The sequence below is a fragment of the Cynocephalus volans genome, chromosome 14 (assembly GCF_027409185.1).
Source record: "Cynocephalus volans isolate mCynVol1 chromosome 14, mCynVol1.pri, whole genome shotgun sequence".
Classification (NCBI taxonomy): Eukaryota; Metazoa; Chordata; class Mammalia; order Dermoptera; family Cynocephalidae; genus Cynocephalus; species Cynocephalus volans.
The window spans coordinates 70,727,744-70,749,878 of NC_084473.1; the positions used below are offsets into that span (position 1 = coordinate 70,727,744).

At 44.4% G+C, this 22,135-nt stretch overlaps 1 protein-coding gene across 1 annotated transcript; it reads left to right on the forward strand.

Annotated features, from left to right (window-relative positions):
- Positions 1–339: 339 nt before the first annotated feature.
- Positions 340–21,440, forward strand: ACTG2 (actin gamma 2, smooth muscle). The gene is made up of 9 exons (XM_063078104.1): positions 340–391; positions 8,544–8,705; positions 9,610–9,738; positions 13,948–14,058; positions 14,523–14,607; positions 16,203–16,364; positions 17,219–17,410; positions 18,541–18,722; positions 21,219–21,440. The coding sequence occupies exons 2-9, from the start codon at positions 8,580–8,582 to the stop codon at positions 21,360–21,362; spliced, it is 1,131 nt and encodes a 376-aa protein (XP_062934174.1). The 5' UTR covers positions 340–391; positions 8,544–8,579; the 3' UTR covers positions 21,363–21,440.
- The last annotated feature ends 695 nt before the right edge of the window (positions 21,441–22,135 follow it).

Below are 22,135 nucleotides of genomic sequence, written 5' to 3' on the forward strand. Positions count from 1 at the left end.
CACTGCCATTCTTGGTATGGTTCTCTCTCCAGGAGCAGAGCCGCATCTGGCCTCACTCTGGGCAGCTTATAAGGCCTGGTGTGAGTTCTGTTTATGCAAGTGAAGCTTAAAAGGAACAAATCCACTAGCACTGGGGTTGTTGCCACTCGAGTCCTTTTGCATACATTTTTCAAATGATAATTCACTCTGCCCACCCCCCTTTCCCCACCCCCCAAAGCCGATTTATTGAAAAAACCACCTTATATGGTAATACTGCTAACACACCGTCAGCTGGCCTTTTTAGGGACTCTGTTTAAAGAAGATCCGCCTCTGGGGTTTTATATTGCTCTGGTACTTATGCCAAAGACACAGCAGCCCTCAGTCACTGGGAGAAGAACCTCTCATACGCTCGGTGAGTACTGTATGTACGGCTTCAGCTGCCTCTTGCTTTCTGGGGCTCCCTGGGTGCGGGAGTTTCCTCAAGATTGGCCTGGCTTCTGTGACGCTGACCCAGGTCACACGGCAAGGCCCTCGGTGTGCAGTAGTGCCTGCAAGCACACTGCTGCCTGCCAGGAAAAGGCATTTCTGGCCATGAGGCATCTCGGGGCAGGGGTGGCTTGGAACCATGCTCCCTGCGCTCAGATTGGCGCAGGGATGTGATGCCTGCCTCTCTATTTACCCTGCTCACCGGGGCCAGCACAGATCGATACCCTGATGTCCTTTGTCATGGTTCAGAATGTCTGGGAGGCTGTTTTAGGGGAGTAAATACTTTGCAGAAAAACAACTTCTTCTCAGGGTGTTTGAATGCAAGACAATGATGGTGCTGGCGTCCACGAGATGTCTATGCTGGTAATGGGAGAGTATTTTCTTCAGTCCCCCTGTGGGTCTCTGTCCTCTGATTTGTGCTTGGCTGAGATGAATGGAGAATTTTCTCAGTCCCTGAAGTTTTAGGGTCTTTGGGGGATAGGGAAAGTCAGGGGTGGAGTGGGGACAAGTGTCCAGTGGCTTCATGAAGTTTTAGAGCTGGGAGGAACTTGGTAGCCATCTAATTTATTCTCCTCTGATGAGGACAATGAGACCCAGAGAAGTTAAGCAGCTTGTCCAAAAGACACACCCAGCTGTGAAGCCACCTGCCAATGCCACTGTCCCACCCAACACACACAGAGACACGTGTGCACAAAGAATTAAGAGGAAGATGAGACCTTCCACTTTTGTGATCAGAGTCTGCCAGCATCTCTTCACAGGTGAGTCAGGCCGGTGTACTAGTGCAAGCCTTGGAGGCAGACTGCCTGGCTACCACAGTTACTGAGCGTCCTCAATTTCCTCACCTGCGAAATGGGGGTAATAGCAATAATATTTACTTGGCAGCACTGTTGTGAGGATTAAATGAGATCACGTATAAAGCATTCAGCTCAACACTGTCAGGGCTTGGCCTTGAGTTCTCAAACTTTAAGAATCACCTGGACCACTTGTTAAAACACAGATTGCTCTACACCCCGCCCCAGATTCTGATTCAGTAGGCCTGGGAATTCTCATTCCTAACAAGCTTCCAAGTGATGCTGAGGCTGCTGGTCTGGAACTGCACTTTGCATAGTGAGGCTCTAAGTACTCTCTTTTATTATTTGAATGTGGGTTTGGACTTTGAGTCAGCCCTCGGGCTGAAAAGAGGCAGAGCTTGCTGTGGCAGAGATCAGTGGGCGCTGAAGAAACTGCAACGAGCAGTGAGAATCTGCCTGCCAGCCTTGAGAAACCTGGATGAGCAGTGCGACATAAGGACCTTGGCGGAGATTTCTTTTCTCCTTCCTTTTGTTTATTCTGCCAACAGTTACTAAGCACTTAGTATATGCCAGGCACTGTCCCTGCTCTTTAGGGATATGCTGGGTTGGGGGCTTCTGCAGTCACTGGGAAAGACAAATAAACAGATGAGAACCATGAAGTAGATAAGTATATATGAAAGGGGTAAAGCCCTGGAGGAGTCCCGCGCTCAACCTAGGAGTTATCAGGGAAGGCTTCCTGGAGGAAGGGGTGCCTGGGCTAGGTCCTGAAGTAGGGTAGTCCTGGTAAAGAGAAAGCATGGTCTTTGGTACTCTTAAATAGCCCAACTCCACTGAATTTAGATTGCAAGGCAGGAAGCAGGGAGAGCTAAATCCACAGGGCTGGGCAGGGCTGGATTAGCTAAACTAAAGGTTCGGGAAATCGGGGGCCCTGGGAGGGTTTAAATCTAGAGGGTGACAGCAAGAGATTTGTCCTTTGAAGGGACTGCTCCGGCAGCTGTGGGGAGAGTGGACCGGCACGGGGTAAGAGCGCTGCTGCAGTGTGCGGTGGCCCCGAGCTGGTGGCACCTGTGGCGCGGAGGTAGAATTACCAGAGGGGCTGGTGATTGATTGGTTGAGAGGAAAGAGGGCGGGGCCAGGGTGGTGGGGGTGGGCTCCGGGGTTGGCTGGTGCGATTCTCTGAGGGTGGTTCCAACTAGAGGCCGGTGGTGAGGAGAGCAGTCCTGGAGGTATCGAGTTGAGGGGCCAGGGGGCTTGCGGGGGAGATGCACAGCAGCAAGTTGGCTGTGCAGGTCTGGCGCTCAGAGCGGGCTCTGGACAGGAGTTGAGCCGGGGTAGTGAACGGGAGGCCGGGGTAAGAGCTGGAAGAGCATACGCCAAAGGCAGATTCCTAACGATCAGAAATTTTAATTGAACTAATGCGTATGAACCCAGTGAAGATACCCTTAAGTTAACTATAGGTGCTGTTAGAATTTTCCACTGTGGCAGTGTTTCTCATGAAATGATTTCTCTGCCAGATTTTCTGCAGCAGGTAATAACAGGCAGATAGGCAGCTACATACACATCATTTGAAGACCTCACCCCAAAATATGTACCCAACTATTATTTGAAATCTCATCATCTGAGAGGCCTTACTTTTAGGGCTAAAACTTGCATTTGAAATGAAAATGTCTTTGGAAGCTAGCATAAATTCAACCTTCAATAGTCATTGATTTGTGAAATAGATCATTCAATTCCTTCAAATATGACAGGCTCCATCCTGAGAGCAAGTTTTGATGGAGAAGAGTAAGAGAGATTAATAAAAATTATTTACTTATGCAGCCTTTTACAACAGGGTTGACAAACCTTTTCTGTACAGGGCCAGATAGTAAATATTTTAGACTTTGCAAGCCTGGAGTTGTCTGTCACAGGTACTCACTTCTGCCATTGAATCAAAAGCAGCCCTAGACATATGTAAAGGAATGGGTGTGGCTGTGTTCTAATAAAACTTTATTTATAGACACTGAAATTTGAATTTCATGTAATTTTTAAGGGTCATGGAATATGATTCTTCTTTTGCTTTTTTTTCAATCATTTTAAAATGTAAAAACTATTTTTAGCTCATGGACTATACAAAAACAGGCCTGAGTATGCCTACCCTGATTTACAATTTATAAAGTACTTTCTTATCTTTATTTCATTTGATCCACCGTCCTGTGAGATAGATGTGATTGCTCCCATTTTATAGTGGAGGAAACTGAGGGCCAGAGAGGGACACATGGACTGGACTGTGGGAAAGGGGTGCAGGAGGGAGAAGAATGGAGTGGGGAGAGGAACTCTGGAGCCAAACTTGTCCCTTTGGAGTGAGGGGAAGGTGGGTTTTAACAGCTCTGCCCTCACATTGGGTTGGGGTTGACCAGGGAGGTAGGTTAAGTGAGCAAATTATTTGCATTCATATATTTTTGGGTTTTGGCCACCTTTGGGGGAAAAAATAATCAAAACTGCGTTTCTAACTCCGTGAGATCCTCAATGAAGCCCAGATGTAGTACGTGCTGGAAGCCAGAACAATTCGCTCTGCTTCCCGCGAGTGCAAAGCGGTTGTGACCCCAGGAAACCACAGGGACTTTGGCTCTGGTTCAGCTGACATGCTCGAGTCTAGCCACAAATTACCAGAAAGCAGCTGAGGAAGGTTTAGAATTTCTCCTGTCTCCGGGGAGAAGCCTCCTTCCCAGGGCAGCGTGGGCCCCGCGGAGGCTCCACTGCAGCAGCCCTCGCCCCGCCTTCACCGCCCTCGCTTCTCATTTGGTTCCGCCTTCAATAAAGCAGATTGAAAGCCACCTGAAGTGCTGCAGAACGGCTTGGTGACAGCTTGAAGTCGCTTTGTGGCTTGTCTCAGCTGCCGTTCTGCTTGAGAAACAAAGTCCGACGCTCTCTTTCTTTCTGTGTATGGGGGACTCCGGGGGGTCCCGGAGTTCATTGAAAAGCCAGACAGGCTTGAACTATAAATCACACAGGAGAGAGGGACGCTAAGCGGATGCTGGAGCGAGACAGTCACAGAGGTGCTACTTTGCCTCTTGGCCACCTTCTAGCTTTCGAGGTTGTTTTCCCCTCAAGGTGGATCTCCTGCTAGGACAGGGCAGCATCGCTGTTTGCTGGCCAGCTTATGAAGAGAAAACCGTGCCCATGTGGTTCTGAATCATGCCCGTGTGAGCAAGCCTTAGTAAGACTGAACCGTGGGGACCCGGAGATCTCAAGGGCAGAGCAGACCATGTCTGGGAGGGGGCCACTCAGGTGGTGGGATTATCATCCAAAATTTACCAAGCACCTACTGTCTTAGTGCATTTTTGCTGCTAAAACAGAATACCTGAGACTGGGTAATTTATAAACAATAGAAATTTGTTTCTCATAATTCTGGGGACCGGAAAGTTCAAGATCAAGGTGCCAGCTTTCAGTGTCTGGTGAGGGCTGCTCTATGCTTCTAAGATGGCGCCTCGTTGCTATGTCCTCACGTGGCAGAAGGACAAGAGAGCGAGAGGGCCAAACTCGCCTATAAGAACCCACTTGTGAAATAAGGGCATTAATCTATTAATGAGGGCAAAGTTCTCACGGAGTAATCACTTCTTAAAGGCCCCACCTCTGTTACAGTAGCAATTAAATTTCAACATGAGTAGTAGAGGGGACAGACATGCAAACCACAGCACGTGTGTGCACCTAGTTAAGTGCTGGGTCTATGAATGTAAATCCAGACATGGTCCTGGCATAGGAGGGATTCAGAGGTTCATAGAGAGAAAAGAATACACGTCCTTTTGTTTTAAGGCTTTTGCTGCCAACAGCTCTAGAGAGACAGGCAGGCAGAAGCAAAAGCACCAAACATGGAGAAGTTATGAGAGTTTCACTAACAGGGTAAGGCAGGCTCATGCTCGGGCTTTGGAACCTGTCCTGGGTTGATGCCAGCCCTGCCTCTCCTAGTCTCTTCCTGGCTAGATCTCTGGCCAAGTTCTCTACCTTCTCTGAGACCTGCTTTCCAATCTATAAGATGGAATTAAAATATCTTTTCTCAGGGCTGTTGTGAGGATAAATAAATAATACATGAGGACCCCAAATTTCTGAAATTAAAAATACATTTTTTACCAAAAATAGAACCACTGAACATACTACTGTGTTTCACCTAACAAAGCAACTTTCATCTTTTCCACTGCATTAAATATTTTGCTTTCTCCATTGTATGAGGGTTTCTGGCAATTAGTTTACAAACCAATTTACTCATTATTCATTAACTTTTTCAACATGAAGATTGTTTCTGATTTTGATCATTTTAACCAAAACTGTAATAAACAGGCTCTTGGCCAAATCTTTGCACTCACTTATGACTGTTTCACAAGGATACATTCTTAGAAGTGCTTTTGTCGAGACAAAAGATATACACACATACACATATATATATATATATATTTTTTTTTTTTTTCTCAAATCCTCCTTCGGAAAAGTAGTACAATTTGACACTCACTAGCAGTGAATGCGAGCCCACTTCTCCATACCTTTGCCAGCAAGGGTGGCCCCAAGAACTGGACGCAGCACTCCAGCTGGGGTGGGGTAGGATAGCTCTTCTGGCCACAGCACACCACTGACGGTCAATAAGACATGAGGTCCTGCTCACAGATGCTGAAAAAGAGCTTTCATAGTTTAGTTATGTAGGACTTCATAGTTATCCCAGTAAGTTTAATGTTGTTTGATTCAGCTCATTTTCTCTGCCTTTTGAGATCTTCTTGGATATTGATTCTCCCATCCAACACGTTTAATATTACTTCCTCCCCCAGCTGTTTAAACTGGAAATTTAATCAGTGTATGCTCTATATTTTCATCCAATTCATTTATAAAATTGTCACAGGAGAAAGGACCAAGAGTAGAACCCTGAGGCATGTCACTGCCTCCAGGTGGACACTGACCCATTAATTAACACCTTTTAGTGACAGCATCTCAGGCAGCTGTAAATATTTCTAATTGTATTATTGCTTGGCCACATGGCTTTATCACAGGGATAGCTTTATTCTGGGCCCTGCGGGTGGGTTAGAGAGCTGGGGCTCAATCTCCACAGCCTCAGAAGGCCATGAGGATCAACAGAGATAGAAGCAAAGCTGGATTTAAGAAGTCACAGCAGACCTCTCCCCTCGTGTGAGCCCTGCTTTAAATATAACTGGGAAGGGCTCCGTTTTAGTCTTAAAATTGTGTTAAAAGCTTCTGCTCGGTCTCTCCTTGGCCTTTCTGACCTTGCTTTCAAAGGTCTGTGGTGCTGTCTCCTCTTTGCTTTGGTCATGGTCTTCGCTGTCCAGCTTCAGGACTGGGGCCAAGGTCACATATTCCTGTAGCATCTCTCTTCCTCTTCCACAGCAGAGCCACCTGTGGTGGCACATTCCAGATGAAACTTCGACTTCCTCTAACACGGCCGGCCATCTGCTCTTTCTGAGCCTCATGCGTCTCTTTTCCCTGGACGTCTGAAAGTCTGCCCCCCTGTCCCCTCAGCTGGGGCCTTCCTCACTTCCCTTCCACCCCACCCAGGTCATCCCAGGCTGGGAGGAAATCTGCTCATTGCCTCCTGAGGCTCTGTTGTGCTCCTTCACTGCCAAGTGTCAAAAATTTGTTGGATGCTGTCTTTTAACTCAAAAAAAAAAAAAAAAAAAAAAAAAAAAGGAAGGAAGCCTGCAGCAAATATTGGAAAACTAATTCCTTCATCACTTTGCATCTGTCCTAATTCAGATCTCAGTGCCGGAGGAAGGAATTCTCTGTCTTCTTCATCTGCTGAAGCAGCAGGCCATGAGTCCCATCACAAAGTCCCTGCCTGTCCTCTCTCTTCTCAGGCTGCCTCTTCCTCCTCAAGGTGCTTCTACACTTAGGGTTGTACATTTCACTCATAACTACTGCATCCTTTTTCTTTAATGATATGTTAGGTCAAGTTATTGATTTTAGTTATATATACTATATGTGAATACAGTTTCCTTGTAGGAAATGAAACCATTGCAGATATAATCCAGCCCCTCCTCTCCCAGTCCCCTTCCCCACCCCCAGAGCTAAACACGATGAGTCTGTTAGGTATCCTTTCAGAACTTTTTGCTATGTATTTACACCCACAAATAGAAAATCATGGAAAATACACAACACCGCTTTGTACTTTAAAAATAATTCACATACTGGTTTTATGCTATACATTCTATTCTGCAACTTGCTTTTCTCACTCAGCAGAGTGGTCTAGAAATCTATCAATGTTAGTCCATATAGATCTGCTTTGCTCTTCTCTTAACTGCAATATATCCCATAATTTGGACATTTGGGTAGTTTAAAATTGTGCATTGTATGTTTTTCTAGTTAAAGAATACCAGTTTTCCCACACCTTTGCCAACACCTATTCTAAAACTTTTAATCTTAACAATCCAATGGGTGGCAAATGGTCTTATTTAATTTGCATTTTTCTGATAACTAGTGAGGCTGAGCATCTTTTCATATAGTTGTTGGTTATTTGCATTTCTTTCTCTGTCAATTTTCTATTCATAGTCTTTTTCTTTTGAGCAATTTACTTCTTTCTTATTGATTTTAGGACTTCTTTATATATTGTAAGTAGTAATCCTTTGTTAGGTATATTGCAAATGTTTTCAATTCCTTTTCTAAACTTCAAGTCTTTTAGTGATTCCCTCCATTGGATGAAAACTTTGTAGCCATTTCAGGTTTTTAAAAGCAGGTGTATTTGCTTGCTAGGGCTGCCATAAAAAGCTACCACAGACTGGGGGGCTTTAACAGAAATTTATTTTCTCACAGTTCTGGAAACTAGAAGTCTGAGGTCAAGGTGTTAGCAGGGTTGGTTTCTTTTGAGGCCTCTCTCCTTGGCTTACAGATGGCTGACTTCTCGTTATATCTTCACATGGTCGTCCCTCTGCACACATCTGTGTCCTAATCTCCTTTTCTTATAAAGGCACCTGTCCTATTGGAGTAGTCATATTGGACACCAGCCATATTGGATTAATAACCTCATTTTAACTTAATTACCTCTTTAAAGACCCTGTCTCCAAAAAATAGTCATATTCTGATACAGTGGGTGTTAGGACTTCAACATATGAATTGGGGGGAAGGGCCACAATTCAGTACATAATAGCAAGATAGAGGGAAGAGGCCCAACTTTCAGAGTGAGAGGCCAGGTCCACACCTGTCTCTTCTGGAGCTGGGCCCTGGTTGCAGGTGGCGTCAGGCCCCAAAGCCAAGAAGACTATCTCCAACATGATATGACAAGTGGCTGACTGGTTCTCTTCTCCTCCAACTCCCAAGGTGCTCCAGTCCCCAGTTCACTCAGCTACACTCACCATGTGTGAAGAGGAGACCACGGCGCTTGTGTGTGACAATGGCTCCGGCTTGTGCAAGGCGGGCTTCGCAGGTGATGATGCCCCCCGAGCTGTCTTCCCCTCCATCGTGGGCCGCCCTCGCCACCAGGTGTGTGCTCATGCGGATCCAAGGCTTTGAACCACTAGGAATAAGCACTGCGCTGTGGAGACTATGCTGAGCTGTGCATGTGTGTGAGTATGTGAGAGTGTGTGTGTAGGGGGGGGATATGTGTGCTCTTTTCAAATCAACTGATAGAGCAGGACCCTTTAAATAGAAATATCCAGGGCCAAACCCAGTATCCATTAGATACAAAATGATGGTATTATGTCTGGCTTAAGTTTTGGGGGTTTGCTAGGTTTGAAAGAAACTTTTTAAACTACATGCAATTGAACAAGCCTCTTGTCTTTAAGAAATTTATAGTCCGTGAAGATACACAACTAATTTGAGATCTTGGGCTATAGGACAGGAAAAATACTTCCAGGGGAGCACAAAGGAGGGAGGGATAAAATCTGAACAGAGGGACTTGGGAAGGGGAAGACTTCATGGAAAAAGGGATACCTGAGAATAAGGGGAGTTTTAGCAGATGGAGAGAATAGTGTGAGCAAAGATTTGGAGATGCAGAAGTGCAAAGACAGGGTATCTGAGGAGGGCAAGCACAAGTCCAGTGTGTGTGTGTGTGTGTGTGTGTGTGTGTGTGTGTGTGTGTGTGTGTGTGTGTAGCAAGGTGAGGGGAGGAAGTATATGGATGGGCCCTGTTTTCTCTCAGAAAATGACATTGTCTTAGGAGAGAGAAGAGAGATCAGCACATAAGAAATTCTCCACCTTCTCTTCTGTCCGCTCCTCCATACTCACCATCATCTGTCCCATGTTTGTCTCCTGCTGTTCTGCTTCCAGGGGAAGAAAGGCTCTTTTTCCTATCCTCATCCTCATTAAGAGAACTTCTAGTGCCTGAATCTCTCTGTGTGGAGCCCTCGGCCAATTCGCTGCTCTTCCTTCCTCTTTTGCACTGCAGGGTGTAATGGTGGGAATGGGCCAGAAAGACAGCTACGTGGGGGACGAGGCTCAGAGCAAGCGAGGGATTCTCACTCTCAAATACCCCATTGAACATGGCATCATCACCAACTGGGACGACATGGAGAAGGTACCTGTGCACTTCCCCTAATGTACTTATTTTAATGATAAGGTATCGTCATGCCCCTTATATCCCATAGACCACTGTGCTCTGTCAACTCTTTCTCCAAAATGTTTCTCACATCCTTCTTTCTTCCTTTCCATCCCTATGATCGTTTCTCCAACCCAGGCTGCCAACATTTCACCCTGGACAATTGTAATGGCTTCCCAGCTGGTCTTTTTGTCTCCTGACCTCTCTCATCCAATTAATTCTCTACCTGCTGCAAAGTTTATCTTTCTAACAACAGATCAGTTTGTGTCACCCACCTCCTCAGGAATCTTTGGTAGCTCCTCATTAATCAACAGTCAGTCCCTAACTCCCTGTCCTGGCACTTGAAGACCTAGCCCCACCGAATTCCCAGCTTCATCCTTTCATGCAGCGTTCATTGCAGCCAGCGCTTACCCCTTCTTTAAAATGCTGATAATGCCTCAAAAGAGGCAAACTGCCCTCCAATAGCCCTCTTTCCCTTTTATTTTCTCTGTCATGACTTCAGATAGATGTATGGATGCTATATTATTATAATGATCCTCCAATGAAAATTTTCAGTAGGACTCTAGGGGTTTCTAGAAGTTTTCTTTGTGTAAAAAAAAGCGGGGAGGGGGGAGAAAGTTTTAAATGGTAGAGTTTGTGATGGACAAAGTCGTGTGCAACATGCTAATAGAGCCTTCCTAATATTCTTTTGATCAATCCTACTGACAGTTGTCTGAGAGGTCTTGTTTCCACAATGACTGTCTTTTGAGATGTAATAGAGGGCTTTGTGAGCAGAATTAAGAATGCGGATGTGAAATCTGTAATTCACTTACACTTTTCTCTAAGTCCTAAATTCAGTCGCTCTGGATGTGAGATAAGTTTATAAAATGCAATTGCTTTCTCATTACACAGTGGAGCGAGTAAGAGCACAGACCCTGAAAGCAGTGGCAGAGAGATCTGGGGGCAAATCCCACCCACTAAGCCTTAGTTTCCTCATTTGTGGAGTGGAGATAGAAATACTTGGTTGCTTTGGAGATTGAATTAGGTAAATACATAGTATAATCCCAAGGTGTGGAACATACTTAGTGCTCAATAAGTGACACATATTCATATATATCTAACAATATCTAATTTGAAAATATAAGTAGACAAAATATTTCATTCGCAATAGTGACAATGTGTGAACTCTTTAAAGAAACCCCTAAAAATATATTATGTGCCTAAAAATAAAAACTGAATAGGGTAAAGGTGTCAGATCTCCCCAATGTATAGGCTCATTGCCATTCCAATAAAAATTATGCAAAATAATCATAAAGTAGGTTTGGAGAAACAAACAGACAAAAATTATGAGAACAAAATGAATAAGAAAAATTATGAAGGAGGCTTGCCATATTCAAATAGTAAAATGTAATATAAAGTTAGAAAAATTAAATCTATTTGGTATCAGCACAAAGGTAAAGGGGAAATATATAATGAATGAAACTTTCAACCAGAGGGGAGAAAAAGATTATTCAATGAATTATTCTGGGACAACTGATTAATTATTTCGGAGGCTGAGTAATCTTCAGTTATAGCCCTTACCTTATACCATTTCACCAAACACATATCAATTGAATATAGAACTTAAATATAAAAATCAAATGATAAAAAATACAATAAAGTAAAATGTGAGCATCTAATCAAATTTCTGATGAAAATAGTCATAGAGAAAAAGTATAACAAATTTGACTTCTTAAAAATTATAACTTCTAGTATGTCAAAAATAAAACCAAATTTAAAAGCCAAACAACAAATTGCAAAAAATATTACGAGTGCATTGAAGGATTAATATACACAACTCGTGCAAATTGATGATTAAAAATATGAACTGTCCTCCAGACAAATAAACAAAGGACATGAACAGATAATTTGCTAAACAGAAATTGTAAAGAGTTGCAAATGTGAAAACTCATTTGAAACAAATAAAAAAATTAAAGCAAAACAACTAGGTATGATTTTTACCTATCTAATTATTTCATGTTCTAGGAGGGAGAACACTGAACCCAGGTAAGGGTGAGATAAAACAGCCACTTTCTTATTCTGAAGGAAAGAGGGGTTTAGCCTCTTTGTTGGTGATAGAAGCCAAAAAGTCTTCCAATTGCCATGCCCTAGCCCAGTAATTCCACTTTTAGAATTATTTTCTTTGGAGAACATGCTAAATAGGAAAAAAAAAGAAAATACAGTATGCACAAAGATAGCTATCACAGCATTATTTATAAACAAAAATTAAAGACACCAGGGATAGTAATATGATTAAACGCATGATGGTATGTGATTAAATGTTGTATAAGCATTGAAAATAAATGTTCAATTTATTAAAAATAAGTACTATGAAAAGGGAAATTATGTTATAAAATAAATTTGAACACAGCATAATAGTAATATAATAAATCAAAAGATTGTGAAATAAATAAATAATAATAATGAATTTTAAAAATACATAAAGACAAAAGACTACGAAGAAGAAAAAAGCCAAAATGTTAACTGTTATTAGGGGATAAAAACATGGGATATTTTTATTCCTTTTAAAAATGTTCTTCTAACTTTTCAAATTATCAAAGTCTTTAACTTTTAAGGAACTTTATACGAACTCCAAATATAAAATAAAATGAAGTACAGATGCTTGGGCCCAACATGCAAAGATACTGATTTAGTGGATCTGGGATTGAGCCTAGAAACCTGCACCTATAACAAAGATCCCAGGTGATGCTGAGACAGAGCATTTGGGAAGCACATTTTTTATAACAGCCTCACTTGATTAAGACCAGTTGCTGTCCTTCCTGCTCCTGTGAAACTTTCACAGTCCAGGGCCTCTGCTTGTGCCATTTCCTCTGCCTTAGATGCACTTTGCAGCCTCTGGAGACCTTTCTTAACCTTCAAGTCCCATTCAAATCCTCCAGATGATGAAATATTCCTGTGTCTTCCTTTACAGTCATCTTTCTCCCCTCTAGACTTTGAAACTAGGAACCGGGCTCCACATCTAATTCATATCTGCCCTCATCACATTTAGCACCATCCTAGCACAAAGCCAGTGGTCCATAAATATATGGGTCAGATGGAATCAAATGACCACATGCCCCACCTCTGCGGAAACCAAAGCCCCATGTGCCTGCCACTCTTTGCCAAATCCTGCTGAAAGAATGACTCCTTTTTGATAGTCCTGGATCATTGAAGAGGAAACTCGACATGGGGGAAGAAAAAACTTCCTCTAAAGCAGTGGTTGTGAGCCAGGATGATTTTGCCTCCCAGAGGACATTTGGTAATGTCTGGAGCCATTTTGGGATGTCACAACTGGAGAGGTGCTACTAGCATCTAGTGGGTGGAGACCAGGGATACTGCTAAACATCCTATAATGCACAGGTCAGCCCCCACAACAAAGAATTATCCAACCTGAAAAGTCATAGTACTGAGGTTGAGAAACCCTGCTCTACAGCACCAGCCTGGTCAATAATAAACAGTGAAAACTGAGCCCAAGTGTCTCTGTGAGGTTCCCAGCCAGAGACAGTATATACTGAGCTGGGGATCTGAAATAGATTAAGTGAAGGACTGCTTACAGAGGTGTGAGCAGGGTTAAGGCAGCCAGAAAGGGACATTGAGGCACCCAAGTACCAGCAAGAGTAGGAGCTCTTATACCCCTGTGCCTGAAGTGGCAAGGTGGGGAAACAGGGTCTCTAGAGCTCAGTGAGAGCTGGAGCCCTGGAAGAGGAGTCATCCAACAGGAGCTGTGTTCATGGAGGGTCACACCATTGCTGGGAGAAATACTCTGACCTTTCTCTCCTCCCACCATCCAATGTCTTGCTGGTATCTTCCATCAGCCAAACAAAGTCAGAAGCCAGAAGCAGTGAACACTGAGTGATGCAATGGGCCTGGTCTCCCAGGGCACAAAGCAGGGGAAGAAAGGAAGCAGAGTGAAGAAGGGGGAAGCTCAAATGCAAATAATCAACACACACATATATTGGCCCCAGGTCTGTGTCCCGCCTGGGGCCCTGTTGAGGAGGTATATGCCCTCTAAATGTCAATCAGAAATTCCCAGGGCTGCTCATTCTCCTCTCCAGATCCAGCCCCATCCTGTACAGCATTGTGCCACACTCCGGCAACATGGGCATGTCAATCAGAATTTTCCAGCCCACTGTGAGTCTGCTGGGCTCATCTGGCTTTTGTCTCAACCAGATCTGGCACCACTCCTTCTACAATGAGCTGCGAGTAGCACCTGAAGAGCACCCCACCCTGCTCACAGAGGCCCCCCTAAATCCCAAGGCCAACAGGGAGAAGATGACCCAGGTAAGAGGCCAGGAAAACTTGAGCACTGGCACAAGAATGCAACATGGATGTGTGGCCAGGTACTTTCTCCCCTTCAGACATCAATGCAACAGAATTTTTTAAGGACCTGTTATGTGCGCAGTCCATGCCAGGCCCTATGGGAGGTGGGCGTGGGATAAAGAAGTACTAAATTAAAGTCCCTGTCCTCCGGCCGACCGCGTGGTGCACTTGGGAGAGTGCATCGCTGGGAGCGCAGCGACGCTCCCACCGCACAGGTTCGGATCCTACATAGGGATGGCCGGTGCGCTCACTGGCTGAGCGCGGTGCAGATGACACCAAGCCAAGGGTTGCGATCCCCTTACTGGTCACAAAACAAACAAAAACAAAAAACAAAGTCCCTGCCCTCAATAAGATTCAAACCATTCTGTAGCCAAGAGGTGCTGTGATTTTTGCCAAACTATCCATTATTCTTATTGTCCTTTCAGATCATGTTTGAAACCTTCAATGTCCCAGCCATGTACGTCGCCATTCAAGCTGTGCTCTCCCTCTATGCCTCTGGCCGCACAACAGGTGAGTAGCCTGGAATCCACTCCTTTTCTGACTTCAGAGGAGGTGGGGAAAAGCTGGGCTCCTGCTCAGAAGAATCCAATAGATAGCCAAAGTCCAGGGAAAATCTTTCTTAGGAATAACAGATGGGGATGCCCATGTGGAATGCCAGATGTGAGACTACCCGGTAGAGTTGTAAGGAATTTACACGACTAGAGCATAACTAGTACATCCAGTGAGGGCCGTTGCTCTCACAGTAGTCATTCCAGGAGTTTATGCACATATTCCAGCAATATTGGAATGTTTCTGACTCATGAAGCAGCAACAGTAGAACCTGTGATAGTGGATTGTTAAGTATGTGGCCCAGGTATAGAAAGGTGCTCAGGAAAACAGAGAGAACTTCAATATAAAGTGATCCTTAGTAGGGATTTGACAGCTTCCATAAACGTTGTTCAAACGTTCATTCATCAGGTATTCATTGATTTATCCATTTATTCATCCATCAAATATTTTCCATTACTCCCTGCAATGTGCTAAGCTCTGTACCAGGCCGTGGGCATCTACTAACAAACAGGACAGCTCCTGCCATTGCAGAACTAACAGTTCAGTGGGGGGGGGGGGGGGGGAGACAAAAGTAAAAGATAATTTCACTGCAGGTGATAAGGACAGTGATGGGAAAATGCATGGTATATGCAATTTTGTATCCTGCACTTTACATTAATTTTATGTTGTAAACATGTTTAATGCCCATATGGTAGTCATTGTATGATCGTTCCATAATTTATTTAGTTTACCATTTCCCTGTTGTTGGACTTTTAGGTTGTCTCTAATTTTTATTATAAAATATGCTGTGAACAAGATCCTTGTACAAGAGTAAATTACTGGTTTCTGGATATTTATTTTGCATCTGGCCCTTTCTGAACCATCTAATTACGTCTAATGGTTTGTTGGTTCTCTTGGGTCTTCTAGGTATAAAATCCATATCATCTGCAAATAATGATAATTCTGTTTCCATTTGGTAGTAATACCTCTTATTTTTACTTTCTGCTTTATTGCATTGGCTAGAACATTCAAGGCAATATTAAATAATAATGGTGATATTGTGTTTGCCTATCAATTATGATGAGGCTATTGGTTCAAGAGGGATTTATGTTGAGAAAGCTTACTTCCTTTCATGAATTACTAAAAGTTTCATCAGTAGAGACTGTTAATTTTTTTTTTTCAAATTGGCTGGTTTTCATAGCTCCCTCCAGATCTAACATTCTGATTGTGTGTGCATATGTGTTAGTTTGATGCCCACAGGATGTGCAAATGATCCAGTCTCAAAGAACGTGCAGTCTGTATTTAATGCAAATCAACAAGTGTGTGTTACCGCAAATTTTTCAAGGAATACAAGAAAAGGAGACATTTTACTTGCCTTTCGGAGGCCTACAGTCTCATTTGGAAGAAAAAAATTGATGTGTACAAAATATATGATTGATAATTCTCACGATGGGTGAATTTTCTTAACTGCTAAAGGAAAATATGGTAATTGAAGATCATTTGGTAATAGGTCCCAGGAAGAGATAGATGAAAGACAAGAATGAGGTTTTCATAGGTCTTATCCTCTCTGTCCACAGGCATTGTCCTGGATTCAGGGGATGGTGTCACCCACAATGTCCCCATCTATGAAGGCTATGCCCTGCCCCATGCCATCATGCGTCTTGATCTGGCTGGCCGCGATCTCACGGACTACCTCATGAAGATCCTCACAGAGAGGGGCTATTCCTTTGTGACCACAGGTATCCAGCCCCTTTCCTGATTCTGACTTGAGGTCATAATCAAATCTGATCTAGGACCAGAAGTTCTCAGGACTTATGCAAATTCTGGGGCCCTGTCCTCGAACTCTCTTTGGGTAGACTGGGAGTCCAAAGCTGGGGCTGGGTTCTGGACAAGACCAGATGGTCAAGGCAGCCTTGTTTAAGGAGGAAGGGATTCCTGACCAAGACCCCCTGGGGAGGGTCACAAGGCTTAGGCCTAGCTGCTCTAAGCAGCACTTGGCTGAGCCCTCCTTCAAATCCTTTCCCAGTGTTCCCTCCTTCCCCAGGGACCAGCTACTTCTGTCCATCTCTATATCAGGATCAGAGCTAGTTTCTACAGGCCTGAATGGTGGTAAAGATCTGGTGATGCATTTTATTACTCAGGGGTGCCTGTGTCTGAGGACAGACGGAATCAGTGAGGTCTGAATTTCTAAGGGGAAAGTTTTATGTGGCCCACCTGGGCAAGAGGAGTTTTTAGGTAGGTGCCTTTCTAGATTCTGTAAGATCACAAAATATAAGTCTGAGTCTGGATTGAAAATGTGTCCTTCAAGGCCCCTGGAAGGCCCATGGCTTTGGCAGGACAGAATGATGAGAACAAAGGAGAAAATCCCATGTAAAGTCTTGCTTGGGAATCAATATTTTGTACCCCACTTCAGAAAGAGGTGGAAAATTAACAAGGGATGGAGAGAGCCTTGACCCTCTTCAGGAACAATTCTATCATCATCCTAAGACTGAATCTAAAATAGATGTAAGTAGGAGGTTCTCATGGAGATCAAAATGGGACAATCAAATAACAGAGCCGAGTATCCACTTTCTGTCATTTCTGCTCGTTCCAGCTGAGCGAGAAATTGTGCGAGACATCAAGGAGAAGCTGTGCTACGTGGCCCTGGATTTTGAGAATGAGATGGCCACAGCAGCCTCCTCTTCCTCCCTGGAGAAGAGCTATGAGCTGCCAGATGGGCAGGTCATCACCATTGGCAATGAGCGCTTCCGCTGCCCTGAGACTCTCTTCCAGCCTTCCTTTATTGGTGAGGTGCTGCCCATAGTCCCTGCCCATCCATCAGGAGGGCAGGGTGAAGGGGTGGGAGAGATATGGAAAGAGAAACACCAGGAGTCACAGACATATTGTTTATTATTACATATATTCCACATTTTCCCAAGAAGGGCCAAAAATATATAAACAATACGACCAGAGAAAATCTAACTTTAAGTAAATGGTTAAGGAAATCAAGATAAAGGAAAAGAAGGATTGGGAATATAACATGAAACTAAGAATGAAGTAAACACGTGAAATGTTTTTAGGCTGTACTTGAGGAACATTCCTTTAGCTACTGTGAGGAATTATATTGCATGGAAAAAAGACTGGAGGCAGGAGAGGCCAGGCAGGGGGGGCATGAGCTGGTTTGGCTTGCAGGACCTTTCCCTGTGGAAGATCTTGACGCCAGGCTATGGTAGCTAGATGTCGACCTGTGGGCCCTGTGGGGCTGTCAAAGATGGTACAATGGGAATGTCCACACAATGGAATGCTTTTTAGCAATAAAAAAGAATGAAGTATTGATACATGCTGGGACATATATGGACCTGGAAAGCATGCTGAATGAAAGGAGCCAGACATGAAAGACCACCTATCATAGGACTGCATTTATGTAAAAAAATCCAGAACAGGCAAATCTCTAGGGACAGAAAAGAAGACCACTTCTTACCTAGGGCTGGACCTGGGTGGAGGAGAAAATGGGGAGTGACAGCTGTTGGGTATGGGATTTCTTTCTGGGGTGTTAAAAATGTTCTAAAATTAGATTGTGGTGATGGTTGCACAACTCTGTGGATATACTAAAAGCTATTGAACTGTACACTTTAAAAGGGTGAATTTTATGGTATGCAACTTACAACTCAATAAAGCTATGAAAAAAGATGATATGATGAAAGTGTTCCTTTAGAAATATGCCTCGGGCAACAGTGGGAAAGGTCAAGCAGAACAGGGGGAAACTAAAGGCAGGACCATGACCAGGTAGGGTTTCTGACCTTGTAATTCTTTGGGGAGTGATTAAAGGTCTGAACTAGGGTATTTGCAACAACAGGCGAAGGGCCTTATGAGGAGCTGGAGTTGTGAGTATTTATAAAATGGTGGCTAATGAGTCAATACTGCGATCTCCACTAGGCATGGAGTCTGCTGGAATTCATGAGACAACCTACAATTCCATCATGAAGTGTGACATCGACATCCGTAAGGACTTGTATGCCAACAATGTCCTCTCTGGGGGCACTACCATGTACCCTGGCATTGCTGACAGGATGCAGAAGGAGATCACAGCCCTGGCCCCCAGCACCATGAAGATCAAGGTGGGTCTTGCCCCAGTTTCCTCCACCCTGTTCTTTGTACAAAGATCAGTCTTCCTGGGAGATGCTGCCTGGCCCGGCAGCTTGGTGGTCTCCTGGGTTCAGCACCAGCCTAGTCTGGGGCCAATTTTATCTCAAGGGATTATGTTCCTTGGGCACTGATAGGCTGGAGACATAGTTAGTGTGGGATCTCAAACATAATCACATGGATGTCATATGAGAAGGGGTGGAAAAGATTTGGAATGAAGAGAATATTGAGGGGGTTGAGGAGGAAATCAGGAGGAAGGAAATGGAAGGGAGAAAAGAAGGAGGCAATACTACAGCATCTTTAAACTTTAGAAAGGATTTGGACATTACCCCGGAGGAGGTAAAAGTTCCAAAGAGAGGATGTTTGGCTGTAGGGCTGACTGCCACTTCAAACTCACAGAGACATGTCTTGATTTCTGGACATCCTCCAGCGTACTGTCCCATCTTGGCTACAGACTTCCCCACAGGGGAAAAGCCAAGTCTGTAGCTTTTCAACAGGTCTTCCCACCTTGTGGGCCTCTGCAGAATGGGAGCCCCCCCATCTCTACAGCTGCTCCCCAGCCTCCAGGCCCCAAGCAATCATACAGACCTTTTAAGGGCTTCTAGGAACTTTGTTGCTAACAGGTTTAGAAAAAGAGTTGGAAACAGAAAAAACAAATGGTTGAAAGTTACAGTATCTCACAATAAAGCTGGTCTTGGGGGAGCAGGCCTGATGTGAGGAAGTGTGTTCTCTGGCAATATTCTAAGAAACTTCACAAAGGAAGGCTGCCCCAGGCCCTCCCGCTGCCGAACAGAGGGTGCTCATCGCAGGAAAGCAGAGCAGGCCCCCGGGAAATTTGTGAGAACCTGCGGGCTCTTCTCCCTCAGAGCCACAGGAGCTGTGCACTTACTGAGGGCTGCCATGTGGAAGGCCTGGGATGGGGCTTTTTACCAGGTCCATGTGTCAGGACATCCACACCTAGCCTCACCCCCAGAATCTGGTTCAACAGGTCTGGAGAGCCCCCATTACCTGTACTGATAAGCAACCACCAGTCATCTGATGGATTTCCCAATTCAAGGGCCACTGCTCTGAGCTTAACAATATGTGTCAGCCTTCACAGAGTTTAGGATCTAGTTAGTGGACATGATTGATGCAAGGGCAACCTAAATAAGACAAAAGGAGGGGAAAGGCACTCCAGAGCAGGGGAAATGGAGCAAGCAAAGGTGCCCAGGGGTGTGTGTGCTTGTGCAAGCACCCTAACCACATTAAACAGCAGGGTTTGTGTAGAGGAATTGGGGGAGATGAGGCAAGCCTCAAGGACATGGAAGAAGAGACTTGGGGTTGAGGGGAGCTGAGATTTAGGACGCCCACCTAAGACAAGCCAGAGTTTTCTCACAGCTAGAACTGCCCAGCAATAAAATCTGTTACCTTCCTAGTGGCTGTGCATTCCCAGTCCTTGAGATATCTGTTCAAGGAGCATCTGGGTGTGTTTCATCTGCCTGAATAAGATAACTTCAAAAGATCCTTCTTATTCTGCAATTCCATGATTTCTGCAATTTAGAAAATATGTAGAAAGATTCTAAGGAGACCAAAAAAAAAGTCAATTTAGTATCTGGTTTTCTCTAGCACTGAATTCTCAGACCCTTCAGAAACTAAGAAATTAGTTTAAGAGACATCGTCCTTTTGGATCTGCTTTTAGGTGAAGTTCAGAGTTGTTTGACATGACAAAAAATTAAGCTCAGGACTCCTAGTGGGAAGGATGAACAATGTATTTATGAATTTGAGAACTTCTCAGATATAAAACAGGGTCTGGGTAGACAGGCTTAGACTCAGGAATGGAGGAAGCCCAGCCCAACCTGCCAAAGCACCCATACTCCAGACAAGAACAGAACAGGGCTGCCTCTATAGATGTTTGTATTGGTCGGCTATTGCTGAGTAACAACCAACCACGAAATCTCAGAGGCACATAACAATAAGAATTTATTGCTCATGCATGTGTAGATCAGCTGGGAGTCAGCTGACCAAGGTCAGGCATGGTTAGGCAGCTCTGTTTCAACTGCAGGTCCAGCCAGCTCAGATCAAGTCCACATCTCTTATTATGAGGCCCAGGCTGAAGGGCCAGCAGCTACTCAAGGAAGTTCTTCTTGTGAAGGTGGCAGAGGCAAAAGAGAGCATGCCCAACTGCACAAGCAAATTGCAAGCCCCTGTCTGGGTCATAGCTGCCAACATCCCATTGGCCAAAGCAAACACACGGCCCAGCCTAAAGTCTCAGGGTGGAGCAGTGCACTCTTCTCACCAAAGGGCAGAAGGAGGGATGGGGACTGAAGATTTTGAGCAATAATCTTATCTACCACAATGTTTATCTTGTTTGTTTCTGACCATGGAGGCTGCCCTTTCCCAGGGCAGCCTGGCAACATGACAACATGATATCCAGATGACCTTGCCTATTCCCCTGGGGACTGATCATGATCCACCACATTTGCTCTTTGCAGATTATTGCTCCCCCAGAGCGGAAGTACTCAGTCTGGATCGGGGGCTCCATCCTGGCCTCTCTCTCCACCTTCCAGCAGATGTGGATCAGCAAGCCCGAGTACGACGAAGCAGGGCCCTCCATTGTCCACAGGAAGTGCTTCTAAAGTCAGAACAGGTTCTCTGAGGACCCCCTCGAGACTGCTCTGTTACCAGTCATTAAACATTAAAACCTATAAGCCTTACTTCTCTGTGTGGGGCTCTTTTTTTTCCTGGGCTGTGTTTCACACACAACGTAAAGGACTTTTCACACATTATTTCTAATCCACACAATAACCCTGTGAGGTAGGTGCTATTATTATCCCCATATTGCAGATGAGGAAATTGAGGCTCAGAGAAATTAAGGTCTTGCTGAAGATCACATAGAATCAAGATTAAAATTCAAGTGTATCTGACTCCAAAGCAAGTGCTCCTTCTTCTAGGCCATCTTGTCTCCTTTTCCTTGAACATGAGTAAAAATGAGGGCTAGATGACTCTTGCGGGTTAAGAAACACAGACTTTCAGAGACATAAGTCCTTGTACTCGAGAATGATACACTAGAGAAAACCAACACAAAGAGTTATGACAGAAGCCATATGAGTGTGACATATGAGCAGGTCAAACAGTGCTATTTTATCTCAAGTGAAGGAAGGTCATAGTGGGCTTAAGATCTCTATGAAATCCTTTGTCATTGAAGACTAGGTTGCATTTTGCCCCCGAATTAATCAATAAAGGAGCAGAACCCTAAGGAAAAACATTTTCTCTCCCTCCCTCCCATCCGCCCTCCTCCCGCTCCTCCTTCCCCTCCTGTTCCTCCTCCTCCTCCCCCTTCTTCTTTTTCTTCTCTCTCTCCTCATTTACCTCTTCTCCAACCCCTGCCCCTGGTCAATTCTGTTTAATT

Excerpts from the sequence above, each read along its gene's own strand:
- ACTG2 (XM_063078104.1), top strand. The coding sequence starts at position 8,580 with ATGTGTGAAGAGGAGACCACGGCGCTTGTGTGTGACAATGGCTCCGGC. Across the intron at positions 8,706-9,609 it reads TGGGCCGCCCTCGCCACCAG|GGTGTAATGGTGGGAATGGG; the intron begins GTGTGTGCTCAT and ends TTTGCACTGCAG. Across the intron at positions 9,739-13,947 it reads ACTGGGACGACATGGAGAAG|ATCTGGCACCACTCCTTCTA; the intron begins GTACCTGTGCAC and ends TGTCTCAACCAG.